This window comes from Moschus berezovskii, chromosome 2 (assembly GCF_049115385.1).
Source record: "Moschus berezovskii isolate FMDL1 chromosome 2, NW_MosBer_1.0, whole genome shotgun sequence".
Lineage (NCBI taxonomy): Eukaryota > Metazoa > Chordata > Mammalia > Artiodactyla > Moschidae > Moschus > Moschus berezovskii.
Window position 1 is genome coordinate 112,002,230 of NC_142461.1, and position 13,964 is coordinate 112,016,193.

Here is a 13,964-nt window from a genome sequence, read left to right on the forward strand (position 1 = left end):
GTTAAAAAGCAGAGACATTACTTTGCCAACAAAGGTCCATCTAGTCAAGGCTATCAGTAGTCACGTATGGATGTGAGAGTTGGACTGTGAAGAAACCTGATCGCCGAAGAATTGATGCTTTTGAACTGTGGTGCTGGAGAAGACTCTGGAGAGTACCTTGGACTGCAAGGAGATCCAACCAGCCCATTCTAAAGGTGATCAGTCCTGGGTGTTCATTGGAAGGACAGATGCTAAAGCTGAAACTCCAATACTTTGACCACCTCATGCGAAGAGTTGACTCACTGGAAAAGACTCTGATGCTGGGAGGGATTGGGGGCGGGAGGAGAAGGGGACGACAGAGGATGAGATGGCTGGATGGCATCACTGACTCGATGGACATGAGTTTGAGTGAACTCCGGGAGTTGGTGATGGACAGGGAGGCCTGGCATGCTGTGATTCATGAGGTCGCAAAGAGTCGGACATGACTGAGCAACTGAACTGAACTGAACTGAAAGCCTTTTGTTGTTGTTGCAAAATAACCAAGGTCACTTGGACTCTAAAACCTATGTTCTTAATCACTATTCTGCAAAAAGCACATGCTGGATACTATTTATTAAATATCAAATCACTCCTGAATTCATTTGATTTAAACACAAAAATTAAAAATGTACCCTGAAATTAGTCTGAGATCATATTTAATGATTAATTAATTATATATTACATATGCTCACTGGTTCAGAGAAATAAGAAATATTTCTCAATTTCACAGGGGAATTTTTACTTACTCAAAATCTGATTCTGCTCTTTTCAGGGTAATTTTTCTTTTGCTTAACTGGAAGAATTGTTAACTAAAGCACTGTTTAAGGCTGAAAAATCTTCATCTCTTATCCATCAAACATGGGCCTCCCGGACTCCTCCTCTAACAAGCTCTTCCTCCAGTGCTACTCCTTCAGCCAATTCTCCTCCCTAGGGGTAGGTCTCAGGACCTCCGACTGTTCACTGTGGGTGTGTTTGAGAGGGTTTACAACCAGTGAACATTTGCGGGCCATAGATTAGAGGTGGGGTATCATTTAACGCTGCACTGGCAGAAGGGACCACCAAGACAGCAGGTGGCATAGGAAGGTGCGTGAAAAGTGCTCTAGAGCGAAGGAAAAAGGACTAATTTTATAACTCCACACATCAATAAAGGCATAAACATGTGAAAACACATGAATGGAAAATAAACAAAATCTGATATTGAAAGGTTTGTCATCCACTCAACATTCACTGAGCGACACTGTGTGCCATGGGCATATATGAGGGAATCAGATTTATCCTCAAGGAACTTAAGAGTCTGGGGGGCCACACAAAGAATATGGACCATGGCCATGAAAGAGTAGGTACAGCAGCATCTAGGGTTGGCTTGAAAGGAGATCAGGAGAAATGAAAATTTCTTCAGTTTTATTTTTCATGTCATTATCTTATTAAGAATTAAGATTAGTGTTAGCAGAGCAAAAAAGTGAAAAGACAACAGTCGGGAATGAAAAACGTATGTTGTCATTAAGAGGTGGCATTTATGACTCCCAAGCATAGTTCCTCCCAAAGTCAGACCTTACACAACCCTATTTTGGATGTGCAGCTCTTAATATTAGGGGGTGCTGGGAAGATGGTTTGAGTTTGGGGGGCTTTTTGGCTTTTTGAAGAACATATTTGATAAACAATAAAAAAAAAAACTATTTCATACAGAGAAAGCTCTCCCATTAAAATTTTATAATTAGGAAAAATTAGGAAAAAATAGAAATACTCCATAATCTCCCTTCCCAACATTAAGCACTATTGACATTTGTGTATCCTGTCCTCCAGATTTTTTAAATGCATGATTTTATGAATACGTAGCCAATATTAAACAATCTGTGCTTTTTCACTTAATCTTATAGAAGCACTTCCAAAGATATTTTAGACACTGCACAGGCAAAATTTTAAAAGTGATCAAATATTTAAATAAACTGTTTTCATCTATGAATGCTGTCTTCTAAGCTTTCTGTTGAAATAAAGTAATTTTTTTTTTAGTTCACATATATTAGCACTCAGTAACCCAACCAGTGCTCAGAAGCCTGTTGGAAAATGTTGAAAAAGTTCCACCTCAGTAAAAATCAGTCCATTGGAAACCACTAGTGGAATTATTTGTGAAAAAAGAAAAGGTATTTTTTAGGGTTGACACTTATCAATCACTATCAGATAGTAATGTAGATGACACCAATCCCCAACGCACAGTTCAACAATCTTTGTGTGGTGAAAGAATGTTTTGTACAAAGAATGTCTATAGCCCCATTTAATCTTCTGCCAAAAGACTCTGAGGACACACTAAATTAAACAATGTCAACAAGGATTAGGTTCATAATAAATCTCTGAAGAAACATTGCAAATGCCAATCCCTTTATAAGCATCACCAATAATTAAAATCTTTCATCACAAAAGTATCACTGCAAAATATTACTTGCTAATGGAATTAAATTTTCAGTAACCTTGCATCTGTATAACCTGTAAACACCATAAATTTCCTGGATTCAGGAATATATTTTCCTTTTGAAAACTAAATTTTCCTCTAGAATTAAGACTACTTTCCTCTTAATTTAGGAATTTTTCACCATTAAACATTTACTTTTCACTTGTCCACAGTCATTTTTATCAGTATGAAAATATGTTTACTCCTCTTCACTGAGTAATGAAAGAAATTTGTTTATACTACCCCTTTAGATTTTTAAGCAAAGGCAAATGACTTCTTAGAAATCTCCTTTGTGGATTGACTACATCTTATCCTTCCTTTCTTGCTCCCTAAAGTACTTAGTGTAATACTCACATACTCTTCAATCAACCCAGTAAGATATCTAGGATGAGATGAAGAATAAATTGCTCAAATAATCATGCAAAGTATTTCATTCAAACAGAAGTTTCATTTTTAGAGCACCATAAAATAATAAATAGTAAAGGTATTGAAACTGGAGTCAGAACACCCATACTGTAACACTCTTTATTGACTACTGGCTATGAGAATAAAAAATGAAATAAGGAGGCACTTTCTTTGTGGTCCAAGGTTAAGACTCCACACACTCAATGCAGGAGTCCAGGTCTGATACAGGTCAGGAAACTAGATCCCACATGCCATGCAACTATGAGTTCACATGCCACAACTAAAAAATCCCAGGTGCCACAACTAGACCCAGTACAGCCAAACAAATAAATAAAAATAAATATTTTTAAAAATGAGATAAGTTACCTAAAAATGAAACTACCCACAAATATCCACAATTTTTATTTCTAAATGCAGAATTTGGAACTTCCCATTATCACAGCTTGCCTGCCTATAACTAGGTAAGAAAAAATGTGAGGATGAAGAATGCTGAACCACAGGCACACATAATACTGGCTCTATATATAGAAACTATATTACAATTACAACTCATTTGTAATGGAGTTTCTGAATATGGTTGATACCTGCTGATCAGAGGAAACCTAGAACACACACTCCATCATCAAGTGCTTTAGTGTTTGATGGCAAGTCCCACCTTCAGAGTGCACTTAAAGGACATACTCTACCTCTCACGCAAGTCACAGAATCAGGAGCAAGACTCCACCCGGAAGGGCAAGCACAGGAGTGAAGACTCTTTGAGGAAAGCAGGCACAGATGGCTGCATCGGACATAGTTGCATGGATTTGAGGCTGTAATACAAAGAGAAGAAAACAGGGCGAATGGAAAACTGCCCACATTAAAATGAACAGAATGAATGGACAAAGAAGATATGGTATGTATATAAACATGCATATAATCAAATATTAATCAGCCACCAAAATAAAGAAGAAAATACTCCATTTGCAACCACATAGACAGACCTGGAGGGTATAATGATATCACTTTCATATGAAATCTAAATTAAAAAATAGAAACAAACAGATTGGTGCTTGCCAGAAGCAGGGAATGCAAGATAGCAAAAAGTGTGAAGGTGGTCAAAAGGTGGAAACTTCCAGTTACAACATAAAGAAGTCTTGTGGATGTAATGTACAGCATGAAGACTAAAGAGTTGATCCTAAAAGTTCTAATCAGAAAAATATGTGGTGATGGATGTTCATTAATCTCACATTGATATATTCACAATATATATAAATATCCAATCATGTTGCACACCTAAAACAAATGCGATGTCATTTGTCAATTACATCTCGATTAAAAAATTGTAATCCCAGAAGTCTCCGATATTTGGACATACAAATATATGTTACCTTGGCTAGTTCAGTTTTTGCCCTTAACTACTTCACCCTTCCCCAACATCATCTTTCAACATAAGGTTCATAAGAGGCATAAGAGGGAAGAGTGACTTACCCAAGGTCACAGACCAACCCAGTCTATAAATGGATTATGAACAAACAGCCCCTAAGTAACCCAGAGCTTAGAAGTAGAAATTTGATGCTACATAAGATGTGTCTCCTTGGTTGACCCCAAAAAGATCTTTTTACATTAAATGAAACCAAGTTGTGTTCTCTATGCGACCTTACCTACTGTTGTGAAAGTTCTGGTTAGGTAATCTTTGTATGTTTCTACTCCTTGAAGTAAAGAGATCTGGTGTGTATCCTGTGCTGATAGGATATTCTCTAGATCTTATATATTCTTATTACATACACTTTGATAGATGCAGTAATCCATTAGTTCGCTCAAAAACTAGTAACGCCAAACAGGCTTTCAAGGTAGTGCTAGTGGTGAAGAATCCAACTGACAATGCAGGAGACTGGGAATACTGTAAATATGAAGCCATTAGTATAGCAAAGGGAACCAGAGCTAAACTCATAAATTGTGTGGCTTTAGCATGTGAGAACAACGAACAAAAGAATTATGAAAGAGAGAGCCATTTTCGATAGGATGGTCAAGAACCATCTGAGAGAATGAAGGACCAAGGACCATCTGAGAGTAACAGGAAGGAGCACCTCAGGCAGAGATCTGGGCAAGGAGCAGCCCAGGGCAGAGGGAAGAGCCAGTGCAGACATTCAGAGATGGGAAGAAGCCTGATATGCTTCTGTACCAAAGGGAAGTCCAGAGAAGCCCAGTGTGGCAAGAGTAAGTGAGAGAAACAAACCAGGGAGACTCTGAGTATGTAAAGACATAAAAGATTTGTGTTTTCCAAGATACATAGAAATCATGCAAATACACCGTCCAAACAGATGGGTCTGCAAAATTATACATTTTACATTCCCAGAATCAATGTTTTCCAAGCCATACCCAGGAAAGATATGTCTATCACTTACAAACTGGTTGTTTTGCAGGATGAACCACGACAATGCCAAGAGGCTGGTGAACGGTCATCACCACTGACTGGTTCCCCCCATGCCACTTATTGGCTTTCATAACCTCATGAGTAGCACGATCACTCCAGTACACGGTATCTTCAAAGAGACTTATGGAATAAGGATGGCGCAGGATCTGTGAAGCAGAAGGGAACAATGAGACCCAGAAATAAAAACTAAGATGAACAAAGTAGGAAGGGATACCTACCCAAGAAGATGGTTTCCTTTAGCATTTAACGTAATAAAGACAGAGTAAAATCCTTGCTCAAGAGATAGAAAAAATATACTCCTTGACCTATATCCCACTGACAAATCAAAAATACTTTCATGGACCTGTGTCATTTAGCCTTCATCTTTACTCTGAAGGCTACAATAGTTCTTTAGTAAATACATATTTTCTTCATTTTCCCATTTAACTTGTGAAAATAAATTCACCAGTATTTCTTGAATAAAAATACAAAATATGCAACAAACTATGATTTCATTGAGGAATTTACATATAATTAAATCATTATTTACATGAAAACAACAGATTGGCATCAGCTAAATAACAGATCAACTAAATCACGCAAGCTATTAATCCTTCCTGGACCGTGAACAGGAATAATGATTTTCTGTGAAAAAAGATGGACCAGCCCTCTGCTGATATTTTCTGGATGTCTATGACACAGCAGTGAATTTCTTACTTTTCTTTTACTCCATATGCTTCCTATTAAACCATGATCTTAGTTTAACTTCCTTTCTTTGCTACCAACTTACCAAATCACTGGCTATCACCTGCCTCCTATTGCTTCCATCGTAGTGACAGAAGTCTATGTAATCGAGATAGCCATCCATGAAATAGAGCAGCCTGTTGGGGTAGTCAAGAGCTAATCCATTGGGCCAGTAGATCTTCTCCTGCACGATGACAGTGCGCTGACTGCCATCCATGCTAGCTCGCTCAATGCGAGGGTGATTGCCCCAGTCAGACCAAAACATCACACGGTCACTGTGAAAAGAAACGAGTTACCAACTGGACAGGACATATTTCCACATGGAAAACAATTGTCATTTTAAATAATAGAATATCAAGTTTATGCTCTGCTTAAAATAACACATCTCCAGTTCAGAATATATGCAAGAGCTTACTATGTCACAAAGTAAAACTGCAATCATAATGCAATCACAAGCCATCTGGGTGTTTTTATAATGTTCATAAAACATACAGTACAGTGTGACACACTGAAATGTCTCAATGCTGATTTGTGTTTCTGTACAATCCACATACAGTTGATCTAGAAAAGTCCATCTGTCCTTGTTTATCTACCCTGTCATTTTTAAGAAAGTTGTTATTCATGATCAGATTCATCATAAATTTCACTGGTGTGTAATACTTTTCAATATCCAGCAAGTCTGCACTGCATTGAACATAATTTGCCTAACTCATCTTCCTGCAGAAGACAATCTAAGGAAATTCAAGGAAAGAAGCCCTCAAAGTTTTCTAAGCATGAGAGAATTTCTTCTTTCCTTTAGGGCCAGGAGGCAAAAATTTCCTTCCATGACCTCAAAAGAAGTTGTAGTAAACAATATGAAACTGAAGTAAGAAAATCTGGCTTTTTGTTGTATAAATATGAAGTGTACTACTGCGTGCATTTGTTAGAGACTTCATCACATACTTGCAAGCTAAAAAATAACATGATCTTTAATTTAAGTGAACAATCAATTGCTCCTGTGTACTTTAAGAAGACCATTCAGATAAAGGAAGACAGCAACAACTAGCTGTATGGCTAACACTTATACAGAGATTTTTAAACAAGGGATCATTTAAAATACTGTGATAAGGGGGAGGAACAAGATGGCGGAGGAATAGGACGGCGAGACCACTCTCTCCTCCACAAATTCATCAAAAGAACATTTGAACGCGAGTAAAGTCCACAAAACAACTTCTGAATGCTGGCAGAGGACGTCAGGCACCCAGAAAAGCAGCCCATTGTCTTCGAAAGGAGGTAGGAAAAAACATAAAAGATAAAAAGCGAGACAAAAGAAGTAAGGACGGAGCTCCGTCCCGGGAAGGGAGGCTTTAAAAAGAGAGAAGTTTCCAAACACCAGGAAACATTCTCACTGGCGAATCTGTGGCGAGCCTTGGAAGCTCAGAGGGCCACATAACCCTCTTTTTTTTTTAAGATTTTTTTAAAACCCACAGATTACCCGCCAAACGGTAACTCCCAGCGGAGAAACAGCGCAGACGCCTGCAGACGCCATTAGCAGCGGGGGCTGGGCAGGGAGGAGCCGGCTGAACTGCTTAGAGAGAGGACTGGGCTTGAATGCCGCGAGAACAATTTGAGAGAACTGGGGAGAGCAAAGCAGACTGTGGGATAGCTTCCCCACGAAAAGGCGGAAAGCTCTAACCTATGACTCGGCCAGCCCCGCTCACAGAATAAAGGACTGAGCAGAGTGAGCCGGCTGCGGCTGGCCCATCCCCCATCCCCCGCCGAGACAGGTAGGGAGCGCAGCCAGAGCCGGAGCGGGCAACCGCGGCCCCAGAAAGGCATCTGATACAAACTGCACACAGGCTTGTTGCTAATCAGGACTTCTTGGGCTCGGGCCGGTCGATATCCCCCTGAGAAGGTGCGCCGGTTGTACACCCAGAAAACTGAGTGGCGGGGACTGGGGAGGCGATAAGTCGCAGAGACCGCGCTCGCCAAACACCTGGTCCCCTGAGCTGCTCGGACTGGGGAAGGCACAAAACGCAGGCCCAACCAAGTCTGCGCCTTTGTGGAGTACCTGAGAACCTGAACTTGAGCCGCTCAGACCTGGGAAGTGCATACAACCCGGTGCCGGCCTCAGACCATTCCCGGCAGAGCAACCTAGAGCCTGTGCAGTATAGACTGGGACAGCATACGTGCTGTGAGCAGGGGCAAACCCAGTGTGGCCGAGACGCTGCGAGCACTCCCCACAGACGCCAGAGATAATCGACTGCAGCGTTCCTCCCTTCCCAGAACAGGACTGAACAACTGAGCCTTAAAAAGTGTCCACCCACCCCCTAGTATCAGGGCGGAAATTAAACACTGAAGAGACCAGCAGACAGAAGCTAAAACAGAGGGAACCACCTTGGAAATGACAGATAGAGACGTCTAGAGACTACTCCAAGAATAAGACCAAAAACCAGAGGCAAGAGGCTTAAGCCCGAATCCTGAGAACACCAGAGAAGTCCTGACTCCAGGGAACATTAATCGATAGGAGCTCATCAAACGTCTCCATACCTACGCTAAACCCAAGGGTCAACAAGTTCCAGAGCAAGACATACCACGCAAATCCTCCAGTAACACAGGAAACTAGCCCTGAGCTTCAATATACAGGCTGCCCAAAGTCACTCCAAACCCACTGACATCTCATAACTCATTACTGGACACTTCATTGCACTCCAGAGAGAACAAATCCAGCTCCACCCACCAGAACACCGACACAGGCTTCCATAACCAGGGAACCTTGACAAGTCACCTGTCCAACCCCACACACAGCAAGGAAACTACATAATAAAGAGAACTCCACAAACGGCCAGAAGAGGGAAAGGCCACCCCAAGCAAAGCATTATAAGCAAGATGAAGAAGCAGAGAAATACCCAGCAAGTAAAGGAACAAGATAAATGCCCACCAACACAAGCAAAAGAGGAAGATATAGGGAATCTACATGAAAAAGAATTTCGAATTTTGGTGGTGAAAATGATTCAAAATCTTGAAAGCTAAATGGAGTTACAGATAAATAACCTGGAAAAAAGGATTGAGAAGATGGAAGAAAGGTTTAATAAGGACTTAGAGGAAATAAAAAAGAGTCAATATACAATGAATAATACAATAGATGAGATCAGAAACACTCTGGAGGGAACAAACAGTAGAATAACAGAGGCAGAAGACAGGATAAGCGAGCTAGAAGATAGAATTGTAGAAATAAATGAAACAGAGAGGAAAAAAGAAAAACAAATTAAAAGAAATGAGAACAATATTAGAGACCTCTGGGACAATGTTAAACGCTCCAACATTCGAATCATAGGAATCCCAGAAGAAGAAGACAAAAAGAAAGACCATGAAAGAATACTTGAGGAGATAATAGTTGAAAACTTCCCTAAAATAGGGAAAGAAATAATCACCCAAGTCCAAGAAACCCAGAGAGTCCCCAACAGGATAAACCCAAGGCGAAATACTCCTAGACACATATTAATCAAATTAACAAAGATCAAACACAAAGAACAAATATTAAAAGCAGCAAGGGAAAAACAGCAAATAACACACAAGGGGATTCCCATAAGGATAACAGCTGATCTTTCAACAGAAACTCTTCAGGCCAGGAGGGAATGGCAAGACATACTTAAAGTGATGAAAGAAAATAACCTACAGCCCAGACTACTGTACCCAGCAAGGATCTCATTCAAATATGAAGGAGAAATCAAAAGCTTTACAGACAAGCAAAAGCTGAGAGAATTCAGCATTACCAAACCAGCTCTCCAACAAATGCTAAAGGATCTTTTCTAGACAGGAAACACAGAAAGGGTGTATAAACTCGAACCCAAAGCAATAAAGAAAATGGCTACGGGATTGTACTTATCAATAATTACCTTAAACGTAAATGGGTTGAATGCCCCAACCAAAAGACAAAGGCTGGCTGAATGGATACAAAAACAAGACCCCCATATATGTTGTCTGCAAGAGACCCACCTCAAAACGAGGGACACACACAGACTGAAAGTGAAGGGCTGGAAAAAGATATTCCATGCAAATAGAGACCAAAAGAAAGCAGGAGTAGCAATACTCATATCAGATAAAATAGACTTTAAAACAAAGGCTGTGAAAAGAGACAAAGAAGGAAACTACATAATGATCAAAGGATCAATCCAAGATGAAGATATAACAATTATAAATATTTATGCACCCAACATAGGAGCACCGCAATATGTAAGACAATTACTAACAAGTATGAAAGGGGAAATTAACAATAATGCAATAATAGTGGGAGATTTTAATACCCCACTTACATCTATGGATAGATCAACTAAACAGAAAATTAACAAGGAAGCACAATCTTTAAATGATACAATAGACCAGTTAGACCTAATTGATATCTATAGGACATTTCACCCCAAAACAATGAATTTCACCTTTTTCTCAAGTGCACATGGAACTTTTCCAGGATAGATCACATCCTGGGCCATAAATCTAGCCTTGGTAAATTCAAAAAAGTTGAAATCATTCCATGCATCTTTTCTGACCACAATGCAGTAAAATTAGATCTCAATTATGGGAGAAAAACTATTAAACATGCCAACATACGGAGGCTGAACAACACGCTGCTGAACAACGAACAAATCATAGAAGAAATCAAAAGAGAAATCAAAATATGCATAGAAATGAATGAAAATGAAAACACAACAACCCCAAACCTCTGGGACACTGTAAAAAGCAGTGCTAAGGGGGAAGTTCATAGCAATACAGGCACACCTCAAGAAACAAGAAAAAAGTCAACTAAATAACCTAACTCTACATCTAAAGCAACTAGAAAAGGAAGAAATGAAGAACCCCAGGGTCAGTAGAAGGAAAGAAATTGTAAAAATTCGGGCAGAGATAAATGCAAAAGAAACAAAAGAGACTATAGCAAAAATCAACAAAGCCAAAAGCTGGTTCTTTGAGAAGGTAAATAAAATTGACAAACCACTAGCCAGACTTATCAAGAAACAAAGGGAGAAGAACCAAATCAATAAAATTAGAAATGAAAATGGAGAGATCACAACTGACAACACAGAAATACAAAGGATTATTAGAGAATACTATCAGGAATTATATGGCAATAAAATGAATAACCTGGAAGAAATGGACAATTCCTAGAAAAATACAACTTTCCAAAACTGAACCAGGAAGAAATAGAAAATCTGAACAGACCCATCACAAGCACGGAAATTGAAACTATAATCAAAAATCTCTCAGCAAACAAAAGCCCAGGTCCAGACGGCTTCACAGCTGAATTCTACCAAAAATTTAGAGAAGAGCTAACACCTATTCTACTCAAACTCTTCCAGAAAATTGCTGAGGAAGGGAAACTTCCAAACTCATTCTATGAGGCCACCATCACCCTTATCCCAAAACCTGGTAAAGACCTCACAAAAAAAGAAAACTACAGGCCAATATCACTGATGAACATAGATGCAAAAATCCTTAACAAAATTCTAGCATTCAGAATCCAACAGCATATTAAGAAGATCATACATCATGACCAAGTGGGCTTTATCCCAGGAATGCAAGGATTCTTCAATATCCGCAAATCAATCAACGTAATACACCACATTAACAAACTGAAAAATAAAAATCATATGATTATCTCAATAGATGCAGAGAAAGCCTTCAACAAAATTCAACATCCATTTATGATAAAAACCCTCCAGAAAGTGGGAATAGAAGGGACATACCTCAACATAATAAAAGCTATATATGACAAACCCACAGCAAACATTATCCTCAATGGTGAAAAACTGAAAGCATTTCCCCTAAAGTCAGGAACAAGACAAGGGTGCCCACTCTCACCACTACTATTCAACATAGTTCTGGAAGTTTTGGCCACAGCAATCAGAGCAGAAAAAGACATAAAAGGAATCCAAATTGGAAAAGAAGAAGTAAAACTTTCACTGTTCGCTGATGACATGATCCTCTACACAGAAAACCCTAAAGACTCTACCAGAAAACTACTAGAGCTAATCAATGATTACAGTAACGTTGCAGGATATAAAATCAACACACAGAAATCCCTTGCATTCCTATACACTAATAATGAGAAAACAGAAAGAGAAATTAAGGAAACTATTCCATTCACTGTTGCAACGAAAAGAATTAAATACTTAGGAATATATCTACCTAAAGAAACAAAAGACCTGTACATAGAAAACTATAAAACACTACTGAAAGCAATCAAAGAGGACACTAATAGATGGAGAAATATACCATGTTCATGGATTGGAAGAATAAATATTGTAAAAATGAGTATACTACCCAAAGTAATTTATACATTCAATGCAATCCCTATCAAGCTACCAAAGATATTTTTCACAGAACTAGAACAAATAATCTCACAATTTGTATGGAAATACAAAAAACCTCGAATAGCCAAAGCAATCTTGAGGAAGAAAAATGGAACTGGGGGAATTAACCTGCTGGACTTCAGGCTCTACTACAAAGCCACAGTCATCAAGACAGTATGGTACTGGCATAAAGACAGAAATATAGATCAATGGAACAAAATAGAAAGCCCAGAGATAAATCCACGCATCTATGGACACCTCATCTTTGACAAAGGAGGCAAGAATATAAAATGGAGAAAAGACAGTCTCTTTAACAAGTGGTGCTGGGAAAACTGGTCAGCCACTTGTAAAAGAATGAAACTAGAACACTTCCTAACACCATACACCAAAATAAACTCAAAATGGATTAGAGAGCTAAATGTAAGACCAGAAACTATAAAACTCCTAGAGGAGAACGTAGGCAAAACACTCTCCGACATAAATCACAGCAGGATCCTCCATGACCCACCTCCCAGAATATTGGAAATAAAAGCAAAAATAAACAAATGGGACCTAATTAAAATCAAAAGCTTCTGCACAGCAAAGGAAACTATAAGTAAGGTGAAAAGACAGCCTTCAGAATGGGAGAAAATAATAGCAAATGAAGCAACTGATAAAGGATTAATCTCCAAATTATACAAGCAGCTCCTGCAGCTCAATTCCAGAAAAATAAATGACCCAATCAAAAAATGGGCCAAAGAACTAAACAGACATTTCTCCAAAGAAGACATAAAGATGGCTAACAAACACATGAAAAAATGCTCAACATCCCTCATAATCAGAGAGATGCAAATCAAAACCACAATGAGATACCATTTCACACCAGTCAGAATGGCTGCTATCCAAAAGTCTACATGCAATAAATGCTGGAGAGGATGTGGAGAGAAAGGAACCCTCTTACACTGTTGGTGGGAATGCAAACTAGTACAGCCACTATGGAGAACAGTGTGGAGATTCCTCAAAAAATTGGAAATAGAACTGCCATATGATCCAGCAATCGCACTCCTGGGCATACACACCGAGGAAACCAGAATTGAAAGAGACACATGTACTCCAATGTTCATTGCAGCACTGTTTATAATAGCCAGGACATGGAAGCAACCTAGATGTCCATCTGCAGACGAATGGATAAGAAAGCTTTGGTACATATACACAATGGAGTATTTTTCAGCCATTAAAACGAATACATTTGAATCAGTTCTAATGAGGTGGATGAAACTGGAGCCTATTATACAGAGTGAAGTAAGCCAGAAAGAAAAACACCGATACAGTATACTAACGCATATATATGGAATTTAGAAAGATGCAAATGATAACCCTGTATACGAGACAGCAAAAGAGACACAGATGTATAGAACAGTCTTTGGGACTCTATGGGAGAGGGTGAGGGTGGGATGATTTGGGAGAATGGCATTGAAACACGTATGTTGTCATATGTGAAACGAATCACTAGTTCAGGGTCAATGCATGTTATAGGATGCTCGGGGCTGGCATACGGGGATGACCCAGAGGGAGGATAAAGGGAGGAGGGAGGTGGGAGGGGGGTTCAGGAGGGGGAACTTATGTAAACCTGGGGCAAATTCATATCAATGTA

General features: G+C 39.2%; 1 protein-coding gene across 1 annotated transcript in view; it reads right to left on the bottom strand.

Annotated features, from left to right (window-relative positions):
- The window catches only part of LRP2 (LDL receptor related protein 2), a 184,030-nt gene that overhangs the window by 73,756 nt on the left and 96,310 nt on the right, over positions 1–13,964 (bottom strand). The window contains exons 29-31 of the mRNA XM_088829892.1: positions 6,052–6,280; positions 5,254–5,428; positions 3,556–3,678 (exon numbers count right to left, since the gene is read on the bottom strand). Coding sequence (XP_088686018.1) covers positions 3,556–3,678; positions 5,254–5,428; positions 6,052–6,280 — 527 coding nt within the window. The remainder of the gene's footprint in view (positions 1–3,555; positions 3,679–5,253; positions 5,429–6,051; positions 6,281–13,964) is intronic.